The sequence below is a fragment of the Macrobrachium rosenbergii genome, chromosome 54 (assembly GCF_040412425.1).
Source record: "Macrobrachium rosenbergii isolate ZJJX-2024 chromosome 54, ASM4041242v1, whole genome shotgun sequence".
NCBI lineage: Eukaryota > Metazoa > Arthropoda > Malacostraca > Decapoda > Palaemonidae > Macrobrachium > Macrobrachium rosenbergii.
Window position 1 is genome coordinate 41,909,294 of NC_089794.1, and position 16,261 is coordinate 41,925,554.

At 36.4% G+C, this 16,261-nt stretch overlaps 1 protein-coding gene across 2 annotated transcripts; it reads left to right on the forward strand.

The window, feature by feature from the left end:
• Positions 1-713: 713 nt before the first annotated feature.
• Positions 714-15,902, forward strand: LOC136835023 (nucleolar protein 12-like). 2 transcript variants are annotated; one of them, XM_067098081.1, is made up of 5 exons: positions 714-892; positions 6,777-6,898; positions 8,679-8,784; positions 10,694-10,846; positions 15,527-15,902. In XM_067098081.1, the coding sequence occupies exons 2-5, from the start codon at positions 6,783-6,785 to the stop codon at positions 15,818-15,820; spliced, it is 669 nt and encodes a 222-aa protein (XP_066954182.1). In that variant the 5' UTR covers positions 714-892; positions 6,777-6,782; the 3' UTR covers positions 15,821-15,902. The 2 variants fall into 2 exon arrangements, with proteins under 2 accessions (XP_066954182.1, XP_066954183.1); XM_067098082.1 differs by lacking the exon at positions 714-892 and adding an exon at positions 902-967.
• Positions 15,903-16,261: the final 359 nt, after the last annotated feature.

Genomic DNA, 16,261 nt, shown 5'->3' on the forward strand with positions numbered 1-16,261 from the left:
TATAGTACCTGCCATTTAAAAAAAAATAATCTTCACTACACTACATTAATAGCTAGCAATAATTGTAGATTGTATAGTTTTAAAGTGTTACACTACAGTATATATAACCTAGATCAGAACAACCACCGAAATCAAACTAGATAACTTGATGGAAAGAATTCGACTTAGCTTGCCAGTGAAAAGAAGTTAGACGGCCGAGGAAGCAACCTCGAATAAAATAACCTGAAGATTTTGTCATTTCTCCACACCGGAAAGAAAAGACGCATTATAAAAACTATGCAGAAGGACAATTTTAATTTTCAACAAATTTTTCCAATTTCTCTGTTGCCTCTTTTCTAATTATTTTGTAACAGAATATCTCTCTACTATTGATATTTCAGGGATTATTTTGCTTCTAACTTTTCTTGCAGAGATCACGTTGAATATGCCACTGGAGTTAACATCTTAGCATACCTACAAAGCAGATACCTTATACTGTATTTAGGTTAGCTTGGTATTCCACAAATCAGCTCGTTCCCGTGTTCTCTTTTTTCATTTGTTTATGCAAGATGATCATTTCTGCTTTAAAAAATTATGTCGGAAAAATAAGAGGGAAGTATAACAAAAGCATTCCTCTTCGCAAAGTTTAGGATAACCTAAGAGCATGAATACAACTGCTAGAAAAGTATTAGTACACTATATCTTTCAAAAGTAAGGAGCAATTACAAGTCGTTACCCACCTTCTACTACTACTACACCGATTCACGCTAGAAGAGCATGTCAAATTCATATAATTACTACTACCACCAATACAACTGCTACGAATAGTTCTTAGCTAGAAATCGTCCTTAATAAGCTTGTAGAAATACCTAAGCCTTTTTTCTGTCGTGTGAAAATATTCAGGTACAAATAGGTAAGTAATGAGTTTGTGGTGCACCTGGTTGTTTCTTTCACAAACTAGAGATACCAGTGATCGTAGTCGAAATGGGTACGAGTATTGCTATCAATTTATTGTCAAAGCTAGCTCAGTGGGCCAAATTTTATATGTTGCCAATAAGACTCCAGCCAGCCATTTTTGAATGAAAAACTATTTTGGGTTTTTCATGCAAAAATGACTAGGAATGAGAGGGCACTAAAAGAACCTGAAAATACCAACCTAACGTGACCTAGGGCTGTTTACTGGTCACAATTTTGACGTATCAGCTCTTTTGGTGAGGCCCGGTATTATCTTACCTTATAAGTAGTAATTTGATTAATTTTTGGGTAGTTTACAGTTTAGTTGGCCAGGCCGTGCAACACTCTGCCCGGACTACAATCACTCCGCCAAGTTAAGTAGTTCTGCGACCCGACCCTGCTTGCGACCCAGCGACCCCACGCTTTCTGGGGGGATCCAGGGGGGGCAAAGCCCCCCCAGCCAGGTTAGGGCACGCCGCCCTATGTTAGGTTAGGTTAGGTTGGTTACATCTGGTTACGTCAAGACTTGGCACTATAGGAAAAGTTTGTCTTGTTTGTATTCGTCCGCCAGTTTCCTAGTCAGAACCTACACGACAGCCTTAGCCAACTAAACTGTAGGCGCTCCTAATTTTTATTTATCGTTTGCACTTTATGTGTATGGGGTTCAAAATAAAGAGAATGGAGAGCTCTTTTCAAAAATTTAGGTTACAATTTCATATCATTAGCAACTTATAAAATAATGCCGCTATGTGTAAGGTTAAATAAATTGCCCTGTGCCATGCAGGAACAATGAGAAATACGTATGAAAATCATGCAAACCTATTGTGCTTCACCTGCTACTGTCAGGGAAATAAGCCTGTGTTCCCTTACACTAAATTGACAAAAATTACCAGAGAGGCTTGATGAACCTTAGGATATATTTTTCCCACCGCCTATCTTGTCATTGTTGTAGGTGCACACCATTCGATTTTGCTTCCCCACCCCTCATTAGGAACCTTTGCATCAGGGCTAGTCAGAAAAATACATGGTTCACGTCTATAATAAGTATTATCCTATAAAAAAATTAATTGACAGTGATGTTACAGGTCCAGTTAGGCTACAGGGATGCATCCTAACCTTACTTTCCTCAACATTTCTTAAGCACCAGGGGGCTGGGTTGAGGGGTGAGTAAAATAGAGGGATGTATCCTTACCTTCCCTAACCTAGGCCACCGTGTCTTTACCTGACTAGGACGGGACTCCTTATCCCAACCTGACCTAGGCGTAGAGTGCCATAATTTATAAAAGTCTTTTCGTTTCAATGTGCTTTTATACCCATTTTTTTATATGGGGTAAGCACGGTGCCTTCTTTGAAGGACTTTGATTTGGCGGGGGTGGCCACTCGACCGGCTGCCCTGCCTGACATCGCTTAGACCCCGGTAACGAATGTGTACATGTATTACAAAACCCCGCCCCTTTCTCCCAGCAGCCGAGGAGAACTGGGCGGTAGTCCGACAGTTCGAGACGTGTGAGGTGTCTGTTATGTTTTTAGAAGATGTTGGAGTGGCTTTGTTTATGTGTGTATTACTCTGTAACATCCATTTGCTTTCAGCAAACCTATCCGCTGATTACGTCACGTAATCCCGGGATGTCTACACGGATAGCAAAGTTTCCGCCTCTGACTGGTCGGCTGCGGGGATTGAACCCTCGCCACAGGCTTCTATGAAGTCTGTGGTTGCCACTCTACCAACCAAGCCATCGAGGCTCTGCCATAATTTATAAAAGTGGAGTACAGAAATTCATCTGTCTAAACGTGTGCACCAGGCTCGAACTGGCAAGGATATAACCTGTCTTCTTGTGGGCACTGTGCACAATATATTCTTTACCTTGAGATTGGGGGTAATACAAGTAGGCCTAGCGGGTGCTCATTTTCCCTTGTCACAATCCAGGTAACTGACCTTTACAGTTTGTTTGATTTGAGTCAGAGAGGCATTTATCAGTGGGAGAGATTGGTCTAGGTTACTTGAAGAAAGAGAAAAAGAAATTTGACTTTACTTCTGGCCTAGAAAAGGTAAATGTCACTTCTTGTGGTCTCCATGAGCACCTGTTATACTAAAGGCAGCCAGTGTTAGGCTAAACTTTAAAAGCCTCATGAAAAATGGCCAGGTTTGAAAAAGGCCTATTTGGGTACTTCAGCATAAGATTTATGGAATTTTTAACGAAAGAAAAGGATAGGAAATTATTTCATAACAGAATGTCCTTGAAATTTTAGAACTTCTTGAAAATAACAACAGTAGACTTAGGAGATGAGGCAAGTTTTTATATATTCATCATTAAAACTATTACCTCTTGTATTTCTTGTTGAAAAATTGTTAAAAGTTGATTATTCAACTATTTCTTGTATTAAATTCAGTGATGTGAGGAATTAAGGCACCTGTACAGTGTTAAAGTGTTATGCATGTACTGTGTTATTACCAGCAAAATATTGGTTGTAACAGTCAACTTACTGAATTCGCAGGACATTTCAATACTTTCTGTGTTGTAGGATAAATATCATGCATTTATTTATATTGCATTTATGCATTTCCTGAACATGTATATAAAACTTTATTTTAATGGGTAATTTATCTAATTTTTGAGTACTGCCACCGTGTAGGGCATAGCCTAGCCTAGCCTAGCCTAGGGGTAGTGAAAAGCCTGTCAGTCATCTCTTTGGTTTACCCCTTATTTTTTAAAGGTCAGTTTCTTTAGTTTTTATAATTTCTTGTAATGTACCATTAGGCAAGAATTATATTGCTGAAAACATTGCTGAAGCACTGTTAGACTTTCTTTTTTAGCATGCATAAGCTGTAATTTTTTTATTTTTTAATAAACCATTTTATTTGCATGCTTAAACCCTAGTTTTTAGAAACCCAATTATCGTAAAGGACATGTTTTTGTTAAACTTGGTTTTTAATTTGTAGTTAGATTAAATTAATAGAATTTAAGCTTAAAAGCTTGAGTATAAGCAGAGTTTTCTTGGATAACTTAATTTTACCTTCAAAGATAGCACATGCTGTTTGAAAATGTATGTTTTTGAGCAGATACAATTTATATTGTAATATAACAGATGAATTAATCAATAAATAAATAAATACTGATGAGAGTAATTGCACTTATACATTGGTTTCAACAAATTAATAAATAAATGTAATTCAGATGGAAATTGTATGCCTTCTTATTGGTTGTAACTTAGTTTTACATTAAATAAAATCTAAGGAATACCTGTACATTGCCTTGGATTGTTTTAATAATTTATAGAAATATGTGCTTGTGCAGGCATAGACCGAACTCCATATGCTGCTTTGAATGGCATAACACCCTGATTGTTAAATTAATCAATAAATCAATTTTAAAGTCTTTATCTCTCAACTTACCTGCACCGTAATCTAGATCAATTTCTTTACATGTCCTTGGTTTTAAAATTCAAATTCACTTTTTAATAAATAACACCCGTTCTTTTGTAATTCCGCAGATGGAAACTCCTTGGACTAAAACCGCCAACTTATTTTCTTTCACTTTGTCCAAACTTAACGTTGAAAAATAAAGACAGGAAAACAAAACTGTTTCTATAAGGAATACATTTAACATTAAATTATTTAATTCAATTAGAATTGTAAGAATTTAATTTATTTATTAACAAACGGCAATCATTCAGTTTACTTTCCAGGCATAAACGAACTCCAAAAAATGGGGACAAAAGTAAGAACCAAACGAACTAGAATGGACTATTCTTTTTTTTTGAAATTACATTCTCCAATCAACTATTTCTACAGTATTAAGTTAGGCTTTATGTGAAATATGTATATGATATTGCTACTGTGAGGTAAGGCTCTTATTATAGTTGTAAAGAAACTAAGAAAGTTTATGGGAAAACCAGCATAAAAGAAAAAATACATTACTTTTTACAGTCTAGTAACATACGAAGCAGTTGTGAGTACAGTATTTTGTTACTGGCGTGTGAGTTAGTAATTTGCTCACCAATAAGGAATCCAATACAGTATCACTATGGGTCAAAGGATGGTCAGTTTGGTTGCTTTTCCTTGTGAAGTGTGGAGGATAAATGAATAATAACTTGTATATTTAGTCTAGCAGTGATTAATTGAGTGGGGCAAGATTGAAAACCTACCCCTCCTTAACCTAACCTAGGGAGTTGGGTCTTACCTCAACAAGGCAGTGAGAGTGATACTGAGACAGATTCCTAACCTAACTTAAAGTAGGCCATAAACATTTTAGGTGTAACCTAAAGCATTGTTTTGATGACAGTGTGTATTTTCCAGTCTCACACAGGTGTGTTCAAGCTGACTGACTGACAATCTCTTGACAGCACATGAGAGGCCAAATTGAAATTTGGATTGACAAATGAATCTTGTTCTATTCTCTTGGTAAAATAAATCAGTTGTAAAAAAAATATTTTCTGTAATTAGCCTAACATATTTAAAAAGTTCAGTTGCAATGTAAAGAAAGTCTTTTTGAACCTTCTGATTTTCTTTTAAGTGCTAGCATTTCTTCTGTCCAGGTGTTTTACCCCATCATGCTTCCAGAAAATTGCCTTTACCCTCTTCATAGTATCAGAAATGTCCATCTCTCTTCTGTTTTCACATTGCACATCATTTGCCTTTGGCCACAAGAAACAGTCTGTAGTTGGCGATCAGCACTCCCTTTCATCCCTAGCAGGCTTTTGGTCACTTTCCTCAGTTATTCTTCTACGGCATTTTTGATTCTTTGTAATTGTTCAGTTATGTTAACTTTGGTACTTTCACTCGGTAGCTTGTTTTAGCATTTGATAATTGTTTTCACTTATTATTGGTCCATGCCCTTAATATGGCAACCAGCTGTTTCTTTTGTGATCTCTTGAAGTTTTTATCAGTAAAGGCTCTACATCACTTATGCACAGTTTACTCTCTTCTTCTTTTCTGATGATAGGATGTGCATGACTGCTACAATCCCAGAACTCAAACAGAGTTTATGTGTGCCCCAGGGCAAGCCTTCTAGAAAGCCAGTCTGACTGCCATTTCCATATACAATTGCTGCCTAGCTCAAGAATATCTGGTGCCTCTGACAGTATGCAAGCAAAATGCTGGAAAATGTGTGGGCCAGTGTCTTGATTTTCCTTCAAGAATAGGCCTGTAGGTCCTGCTGCTATCAGATGCATGTTTAGTATTACCATTCTCAAAGCCAAGTCTTAAAATACAGTAACACTGACATGCACACCACCCAAGTTAATTGTTTTGTCCAAGACTGTACAGTGTGCTGAATGTGATTACTGTAATATCTTTTCATCTTAATCCCTATTTGTGGTTGCTGTTTTTAATGAGCATTTTGTAGGTGTCTTAAATTTAGTAGGTTGTCTCCCCACAGACAAGGTCCTTGCTTCCTCAAAACTCTACCTCTTATAACACTTGACATTTTACAAGGCAGCTTACTGTATGGCGCGTTGGGCCTTTTCATGATCTACATTCAACAGTAGGGTAGGGTTGTTGTTGCCATGCTGCTGTGCCCAGCATGACAGCCTTCCAAGTCACTTCCTTTCTTTATGTGGGCACTCTCCAGCAGACTGGCATAAAGTCTTTTAATATCTTTCATTAACTTTTCAAATATTTAAAAATAACAAAGTACCTTCCTTGGTTATTGTACCAGTAGCAGTGCAAACGGCATAGTTATCTGCAATTCCTCAAAGCATGCAGACTGATCTGCAAAAGTAGATTGCTTGTTTCCTTGATGTAAGTGATTGGTTTAATATGTTGTTAGTATTCCTTAATTTCGTAACCTGTATAGCATAAATTTGTATTTATTTAAATTTCTGTTATTTTAATTTCATTGCAGACCACAATGCTGCCGAAGTCAAAGTCAAAATTTCGAAAAGGGCCAGATCAGGGTGCAAAGGCCAAGAAGCCTAAGAATCGAAAGAGTAAACTTGTTATCAAATTTGATGCAACAGACCGCAAGTAAGTGTCCTCGTGTGTAAATACTGTACTAATTCCATACAACTTTTCTTGTTGATAAGTAGTTTTGAGGCTGTTGCCCTTTGTTGGAACAAGTTTGAGTGTTAGTATTATACTCAATCAGCATGTCATTGCTAGAAATGCAGCATTTGCTCTGCTTGTTTCTCTGTTTCTGCAAGTTTGTTTTTTATATTATATCCTTCTCGCTGGTAATTATGTTTGTATATTCAGAAGGATAGATGTGAGTACATATAATGTTTTTCAGCAGTGAAAAAGCAACATTTAAAAATGCATGGTTTTATACGTAGTAATACTATAAACAAAGGTTGTCTTGTTCAGTCCATGATTACATGTGAAACAGTGTAACATTTTTCATTCTTTCTGCAAAGTTATCACATTATGGTGGTCTGGTTTTTCATATCAAGTTTTTGTCATGTGGTGAGAAGTTGTAAAATGTGTGAAAATATAAGTAGATAAGTGTTTCATCACCATTAGTTTTTTAAACATTTCTTTTTAAGTGTTATTTAAAATGTTGAAGTGAAATGTGCTCTTCTTTATAACATTAACATGAAATATATTTTGAGTGCTTGAAAATCATCACTAATCAGTATGCTAGAAAATTTTTACAATATCTGTAATGATAACAAAAAGAGCAACTACCGTAATATTTAGTGGAAGTTTTGTACCCTTGTTTTATGCTTTTTTTTTTTTAATTTAGCCTGTCAGAATTTCTGGGGTATCCTCAGTATCGTAAATCATGGTACTTCTATAGCAAGCTAATCTACTTTTTCCTGCTGCTGTCCCAAGAAAGTAGCATAGTAGTTTGGTCTTATACTCTGAACTTTCTGTGAATGGGTGGATGTAGTACACAACATATACATTTGCATGCCACAGAATGGAAGTGCTGTACACAAATAATAAATGAACTATCCAATTTGGATCATGTGTGAAATAAGCATAATGGGGAGAAATCAGTTAACTCATTTTCTGATACTTATACCCACATAATGAAACTAGACAAACAGTAGGGGTATAAGCACCAGAAGTTTGGAAGTCTGTGGTATGAACACCAAAATCCTTCATTTTTATTTCAAGAACAAATTATCATTTTACCATCAGTGAAAGACTGTAAACTCCAAAAGAAGTTCTGACCTTGCTAATTAATTACCTCTAGTAGAACTGTCCCAGTTTGACAGACCAATAATGAAAGACTTTAATATCAGGGTTGTACGTATGAAACAAAACAGTTGCATTAAGAACGTATAGTTAATAGTTCTATTGGCCAAACCATGACACAACCAACCACTATTCCTGTTCTTCATTTCCCTATAGATTATTGTTTTTTGTTATCTCAAGTGAGCCTATTGCATAAACTGCACTGTGCAGATATACCAAGATCCCACCTGAGTACTGTACTGTACTATCATTTTCTACTTAATCTGCTACTCTGAAGAGTAGCAGATCCTCACAGTATAAAGTGTGTAAAGTTTGATATTGTTAGGAATTCTGAAATTATTTAAAAACTTTAGTTATTTCCCCTCATTAAGCACATTGACATTGATCTTTAAACTATTTGTGGCTTGTGGCATTTGAAATTTTGTTTTATTTTCGATTATTTTTGAAATCACTTTCCATTTCTTAAGACCCTTGAAACAACTCTGACTTGAGATTTTTTTGTAACTCAAGTGATTCACTTTGCAGTACAGTATATACTACATTATACTACATAAATTGCAATTCTTACAATTGTCTAAAAAGTGGTATTGGTTTATTTTTATTTCAGAAATTACCTGAAAGGATTTCAAAAAAGGAAAGAAGAACGAAGAAAAAAAGCCTTTGAGCAGATGCAGTTAGATCTGAAACATGAACTGCAACAAATGAGAAAAGATGTAAGTGATTCAGTCCTTCAGTACATGCACTGTTTTTATCCTAGATCTTTTTTTAACCCATTTCCATTTTAGTATATTGATGTTTGTAAACATACAGTATGTGTACAATATTTGCTTATTAGCCAGCTTACCACTTATCAGGAAATATTTACTGTTTAAAGATGTAGTTGTTAAGTATATTCTGTAAAGCTTTCATTATTTTTGCTTGAAATGTAAATATCAATAACTGTTGTCACTGAAACACTCCAAATCCGTATGCAGGAAGATCTTACTTAGTCTATTGGCTCTAGGGCCTTTTTGTGACACTTAGCCACTTTCACCAGTCCCCATCATGTTGCTGTTAACATGTTACTTAAACTAGTTGTCATATGGATCTTCAGTATGCATTGTGTGTAAGCTTATCAGGTTCTTTCCATCGGCTTCTGGATCTACCCACTTTCAATCTTCGCTCCATTCGTACCTCATTACTATGCAGCCTACATATCATAGGCCCTAGGATTTCATTAGGTTTAAGATCAAATGTTTATATCCGTAAGCATGTTTTACATCCATTTAGTATTACATTGTTGGTCTTATAGCACTGTTATAGTCATATTTTGGTAGCTCATGGTGTTATCTGTTTCTGCTTGACTGGAAGCAAACCAACTTGAAACCTCCTCCCTCCCATTTGTAGTCATTAAGAGCCAGTCTCCCAAAAATCACTGAAGGTAATTTCACTGGCCTGAAGGAAGTTATTTTAGTAGGTAAGTACAGTACAATGTGCATTGCAAGGCATATTGCAGATGGTATTAAATGTTCTTTGTAACATCCCTTCAGTCCCAGCTGCATTGCTTTCTGCCTTGTACCTATCATCTGTTCCCTTTGGTGTCTTCTCAGTTGTCTAACTTCTTTAACCTTCCCATACGGTGAAGAGCAGCCCTTTAAGGATTTAATACATTTTTACAACTACATTCTGGATTGTGTCAGTTGTATTTTGAATTTGAAAGGGATTGTGATGAGGTATGATTATAAAATGCAGTACTGAAAGGGATTGTGATGAGGTATGATTATAAAATGCAGTACCTAGAGTCATAGCTTAGGTGCATTATTAAGTTGGTTAGAAATAGACTTAAATCTCATAGATTGAGGTGGTTTTGGCATGTGAGAAAGGGTGAGGACCAGTTAGTCAGGAACATTACTGTATAAAAGTGGTATGGTGAAGGCCAGTAGGAAGTTCAGAGCATCACTAAGATGAAGTCTTGGACAAGCTGGTATTGAGGCAGGACATGTGCAAGAAGATAGTGAAGATAGTGGAAAGAAATTATTTCACATACTGAAATCCAGTACTGTATTAACATACCATAACTGTATTTGTAGACTCTTTTGCTAAAGTCAGCACAAATATTTTGTTATAATGTTCAGAATATTATTGTATTTGGTTTTTCTTTCATAACATTTTACTAATGTACTAAGCACAGTTGGTTATGGAAATACTTTTGAGAGAGAGAGATATTAGAGATTAGAGGCATAGTATGTTATCATGACTACAGGCTTAGAGTAGATTAGTAGACATGTACACAAACATTTGTAGTTTTTGTTTTCCCTGTACGCATTTACTTATTACTGTTTGATGCTATGAACAGTACTATGTGGTGCACGTTTCAAGTTTTTGCTTCACTTTCAGACAGGTTTCTATTGTTTAAACTCGCTTTGCATGGACTATTTCATAACTTGGAGTACAATATATCATGTGCTTAAGGCAATTCACATTATGAACTTGCACACTACACAAGTAGAGTGCACTTCAAGTTGTTTTAATTTTACATTAACATAATTAGAGTATATTTTTACATTTTAGTACTTTGCTAAAGTAGTACTTTTCAGTTGAATGCACAACATATGTTGTTTCTCTAATGTATTATATTTTCAGAGGAGAAAGATGATGAAAAAGATGGTTCATCAAGGTGCTCCTGATGATATGATGATTGGACTTACAAAAAAAGTAGTCACTTCATGTGGCTCTGCAACAGTAGAATTTACAGAGATAGATTTTACGTCTAAAAATCAATCTTTATTAGGTGAAGTAAGTACAGCATTTTTATACTGTATGCAATTTTTCTTCATGTTTTGGTATGGTGTCAGCATTTATAAGGAAGTTCATTCATATGATCAGTGGGAGAGGTATAGATTGAATGGCAAGTACAGTAGTGTGGTCTAATTATTCATTTAAACTTTTTTTTTTTTCGTATGTTTCTATTTGCAGAATCTGAAAATAAAGTCAGGGTGTACTGTTCAATAGATATTTTGATATATTTTTTGACTTGCAAGTATTTTATTTTTACAAAAAAACCTTGAGTGCTGATATATTTGTATGTATGTTCTTGCAAGCTGCAAACATCTTACCTTTGCTAATGATAATGTTTGGCTGAAAAAACAAACCTTTGCATATGACATAATGTCTGGCTGAAAAAAAAACAAATCTGGTGCTGAAATAATGTTAAAACAATAAAGTTGTTTTGAGATAGGTAATACCTCCCATGGCATGATGGAGCTTCTTGTCTCACTTGCAAAATTATCACTTCTTATTCCCCCTTTGGTCGTTGGGTGGGAGGCATTATAGAGCAGCTACAGTATCTAGATTTGCCCCTTATTACTCCTCCCTAAATAGTTGCTCAAAACTAAATTAGAAAGAACTTTTTTATATTTTTCTCACTCCTTTCTGTCTTCTCTGACTATCAGACCTTGAATATGTGTTTGCAAGCTTACCTTAGACTCTGCTCCTAGAGCTTGGGCTGATTTCGAATGACTGACAACCTTAAAGGCACTTGGAGCATTAAACATAAGGTGGCTACTAAGGGGGTTTGAGTTGCCCTTTAAAAATACCCTTGTGGTAAGCACATGCCAACATCTAGATGGCTGTGGAGGGTCTGTGCAGGTCATGGTTGTTATTTTAGCCCTTACCAAAGAAATAAATGGTGACAACGTCTAGATGGCTGTGGAGGATATGTGCAGGTCATGGTTGCTATTTGAGCCCTTCCCAAAGAAATAAATGGCAACAAAGGCAATTCATATGGCTTTTTATATAAGTAACTTACCAAGTAATTACATAGCTAACAGTTTCTATTAACCGGCAGCTAAAATTTGAAATCCGTGGTAGTGATTCTTTTGCTTACGTTACGGGGTAAATAACCTACCCCACCCACTTTTGGGAAAAGAAGGAACAACTGAGCAGAGGGCTTCGATATGTTTCTGCTGGCTTACAACGATGGTTGTGAGCAGCAGCTGGTTTTGAAATCCTCGGACTTTACTATATATGGTTTTTGACTGTTTAGTGAAGTATTTTGCTTTTGGTAGCCTCTCAGCAATTTAGACATTTGGGTTTTCTTGTAATAGCCTGATTGTGACTATTTAATTGGCCTTTTTTGACTGTTGGACTTGTATCTGATGTCTGACACAAGTTCGAGTAGTATTCGTTATTGCAGTGAAGGCTGCAATACGAGAATTACATCAGCGAAGTATGATTCCCATAATAAGTGTACATCTTGCAGGGGTCTAGGTTGTTTAGTTGATTTGTCTTGTGTTGAATATAGTGACTGGGACAGTAAAAAATGAAAGACGTTGAATTCTCACTTGACTGAGTTGGTGAAAGGTAGAAAGAGACAAGCGACAGCTTGGAATGACAAAAGTTTAGCTAGTCAGAATTCAGCTAAATCTTCTGTTGATTTACCAGTTCTACCTCTTCCGGCTTTGTCTCCTGTTACTAGTCCTGTCTCTATTCCACCTGTTCCTTTACCCATCTCCCCTGCTCCCGAACCCAATGCCATTGCTGTCCTTGAAATAAATTTGATATGTTGGTGAATACTGTGGCCCAGATTAGTGCATCTGTCCATTTCTTTATTGAAAATAAGAAAGGAACAAGTGAAAGTGCAGAGTTGGTGGAGGATCTGACTACTCGGCCCACCGATTCTTCTAGGCAAAGATCACTAGCATACTCCCCCCCCACCAGGGAAAAGCTATACCGGAAGCCCAAGGAAGGTCGTGGGGTTTGGCCCCGGGTAGTTGGCCCCTCAGTCGCGCCTGGCGCCAGTTCCCAGATTGCGTCCAATAGTCAGTGGGAAGGTGTCTTCTATGGTGAACACAACCTTTCCTCTAGTTCAGATGCTTCCAGCACTGAACAGAGGTGCAAGTAACATAGCAATGATAAATTGAGACCGTTGAAAAGGCTTGCAGTTGATGAGTTTTGCACCCCTCAGGTGCCTTCCTGTAGTTTCTGGGATAGTCCAGAAAAGTTCTCTCAAGTGCGTGTAGAGGGGGGAAAAGCAAGTGTTCGTTCTGAGAACCGCATCTAAGAGTAAGCGCTCTTTTACGTCAGTGCACGTCTCAATGGATGAACATCCATTGGCCTCCAATCGGCCAGTAGTCAACGAGCACTTATTGGCGCCAAATCGCACAGTTTGTTCCAGTAGTCCAGTTACTTTTGAGCGTTCTCTTGCGCCCGAGTTCTCTTCATGTGACAAGTGCCCAGTTGCTCCCGAACCGCAAGCAGTTTCAGAGCGTCCAGTTGCTCCTGAGCGGCTGGACACTCTGAAACCGCAGAGCAAGTGGTTAATTTTCCAAAGTTGTTGCAAAAGTAATAGAATCTCTTTTTCTAAAACAACTTTGACAGAGATTGCGAACTTTCTATTATTCTTGAGGAACTCTTAAGAGTTTGTCCTCTTCGACCATAAAAGGCTACAGAGCAATGCTGAGCTCTGTGTTCAGATAGGGATCTGGATATATCCTCAGATCAAGGCCTTTCAGACCTCATTAGGTCTTTTGACACTAAGAAACAAAAGCACCTGGAACTTGTTTCTTGGGATCTGGACGTCTGGTTTTATGAAACTCCCCACCCTACCCTTGCCAGTGACCCATCACTTTGCTGCTTAGTGTGCTTGCATGGTGTAAGACTAAGACCTCTTTATCTCCCATTTCTTTTTCTGAATTCTTTCCTTCTTTTTCTTGAAATGATATCTTGTCAATACAGTACAGTATATGTAGCAATTGATCAGATTTCGATTATACACTTAGTTCAGTGGGGGCAGGAGGTTGGTGGCATGCCTCTCCGCCCATAAAATGAGTATGTAACAAATGCTGTTCTCATTTCAAGGTTTTTTTGGTCTTGACAGTTGGTCAGTATTCATAGTGCTAAAATTGGACAGAAGATTATGTCCTGCAACTTTTGAAAATTTACATCTAATGTAATGCCCAACAAAGGAAAAACATACCATATAATTAGAAGTGAATTATTGATTGAAACCATAAAGAACTGATCTATGGTCTTCCAAAATATCGAAGGAATTAGCGGCATTTTTTCTCAGATCCAGAGGGATAAGACGTACCAAATAAGAGGGCACTCCTAAGAATTCTTAAACCTCAGGTAAAGCACAAGTTCCTTGATCTTTAGTTTTATGAAATTAAAAGTGAGAAGACTTAATGACCCCATGTTGAAAGTTGCCAAGATGAAATTTTTAGGACAAAATATACCTTTTCAAATTTAAGTAATCAGACTAAATTATGAGGTAAGACCTTACGTTTCTTGACCATTGCGCTGAAAATGGTGTTTTAAATATGTTCATACCCATAAAAGATTCTGCAATAAGGAAGTATGTGCAATATGTGGATCAGAACATCAGCTCATGAGTGCATAACTGTGGTCTTCAACACCATACTAAATATAAGACTTTTTATAGCTACTAATCAGTGGAACTGGGATGTCTACTAGAAAAGCTAAACTTGAAAGATATAAGACTCCTCAACCCTTCAAAAAGTTCTAAAGAACAACCTAATGATGGGAATAAGGCAACAAGTAGATGTATCAAGAAATATCGACTGCTATAAATCCATATCCTTTCAAACCCTTATCTATCACAGAAAATAATCAAGAGAGCAATACAGTATAAAAATAGAAAAATATGTCATGAAAATTACTAGGAAATAGAACTCCTCCTAAAACAGGAAACAGAATATTGATGCCTGTAATGAAAGTGGTTTATCTGTCAGACCAAAGCTTAAAATATCCAGTGACAGGAAATATAGGAAAACAATTCAATCATTATTGTTATTATTAAGAAACGAAAAGGATCCAACATCAATGGAAGCCATCAATGAAAATGAGTAAAATCTCTCACCACCAATAATTGCCAACACAACAGACCAAAAATAGAACAAACACTAAGACACATAGCAAAAAATTTATGGCTGTGATGCATGCTTTTATTGAGCCTTGTAACAAAAATTTAAATATGTATAACAAAATACAGTACAGTATAGCCCAACAAATAATGTAAAATAATTTTATAAAAAGAACTGAAAGAACAATACTGTATATTATTATGATACAATTACAACATACTGTATTTGTAATTCAGATAAATTTCTGTAAAGAATGTAGTAAAATTCCAGAAGGAAGTGCATTTGTTTTATCAACTATACATAGATTATTTTTTTGTGATTTTTAGGCTTTAGCATATTTTCCATTTGCCTAAGTTTAGAAAATTTCCTTTCTGCTTGTCATTTGGGAAAGTCATTTATAATAAATTCTGCCAAGCAGCTTTTGCTTATTTGTATATAGAGTTATATAATGTAAAATATATATTGTACAGTCCTTATTTGGTGAATTTCATAATCATTGGCTTGCTAAGGATTTGTACAGTTATCTCTTGACCTTTCCCATTATATTTAAATTTTAATAAATTTGATTTGGCATGTCCTCTGTCTGTTGCAGAATTCATTTGCTGAAGAGCAAGAAAATGCTGCAGTTGGTAGTGAAAGTGACGAAGATATTCCCATGTACTCAAAGGATCAATTGGAAGAACTTGGTATTCTCAGTCAGAAAGACTTGAAACGCTCTGTACGACAGAGTGCAGCCCGAGCCATGAAGGCTAGTAAATTGATGCAGCGAAGAGAAAAGAGACATGCAAGGGAACAGAGAAAGACCCAAAGACGACTAAATAATGAGAAATCAAAGAAGAAGACAAAGGGAAAGAACCACAAACGTGGAAAGCCAAAGGAATATTAGTGGTAATTCACTTTGTACACAGACTATATCTGTAACCAGAATTGTAATCTATTTTAAGGCAATAAAAAAAAAACTTAGTAAAGTTGTTTTGGAAGGGCCCAGTTTTATGCTTCTGTCAATTAAGTTTTATTTGGTCACTTACTCTGAGGTAGACCTGCACTCTTAGTGCCTTGCCACTGGTTGGGGTTCTTGCTGAGAGCACCTACCCAGAGCTACCTGATAACTTGTTCCTAAGCAGTTGCTTTAAACCAAATTGGCTAAACATTTGCATCTATTCCCCACTTGCTTTTCTCTTCTTGCCTTTTGGAGGAAACATGACAAGTCATCTATTTTACTACAAACTGAAATATATCACTATTGTTCGTCTATAGTAACTCACCTTTTCTTTGTTTTAGTATCTATTCAATTGCAGGATATGCAATCCCCTATTTGATAAACAAT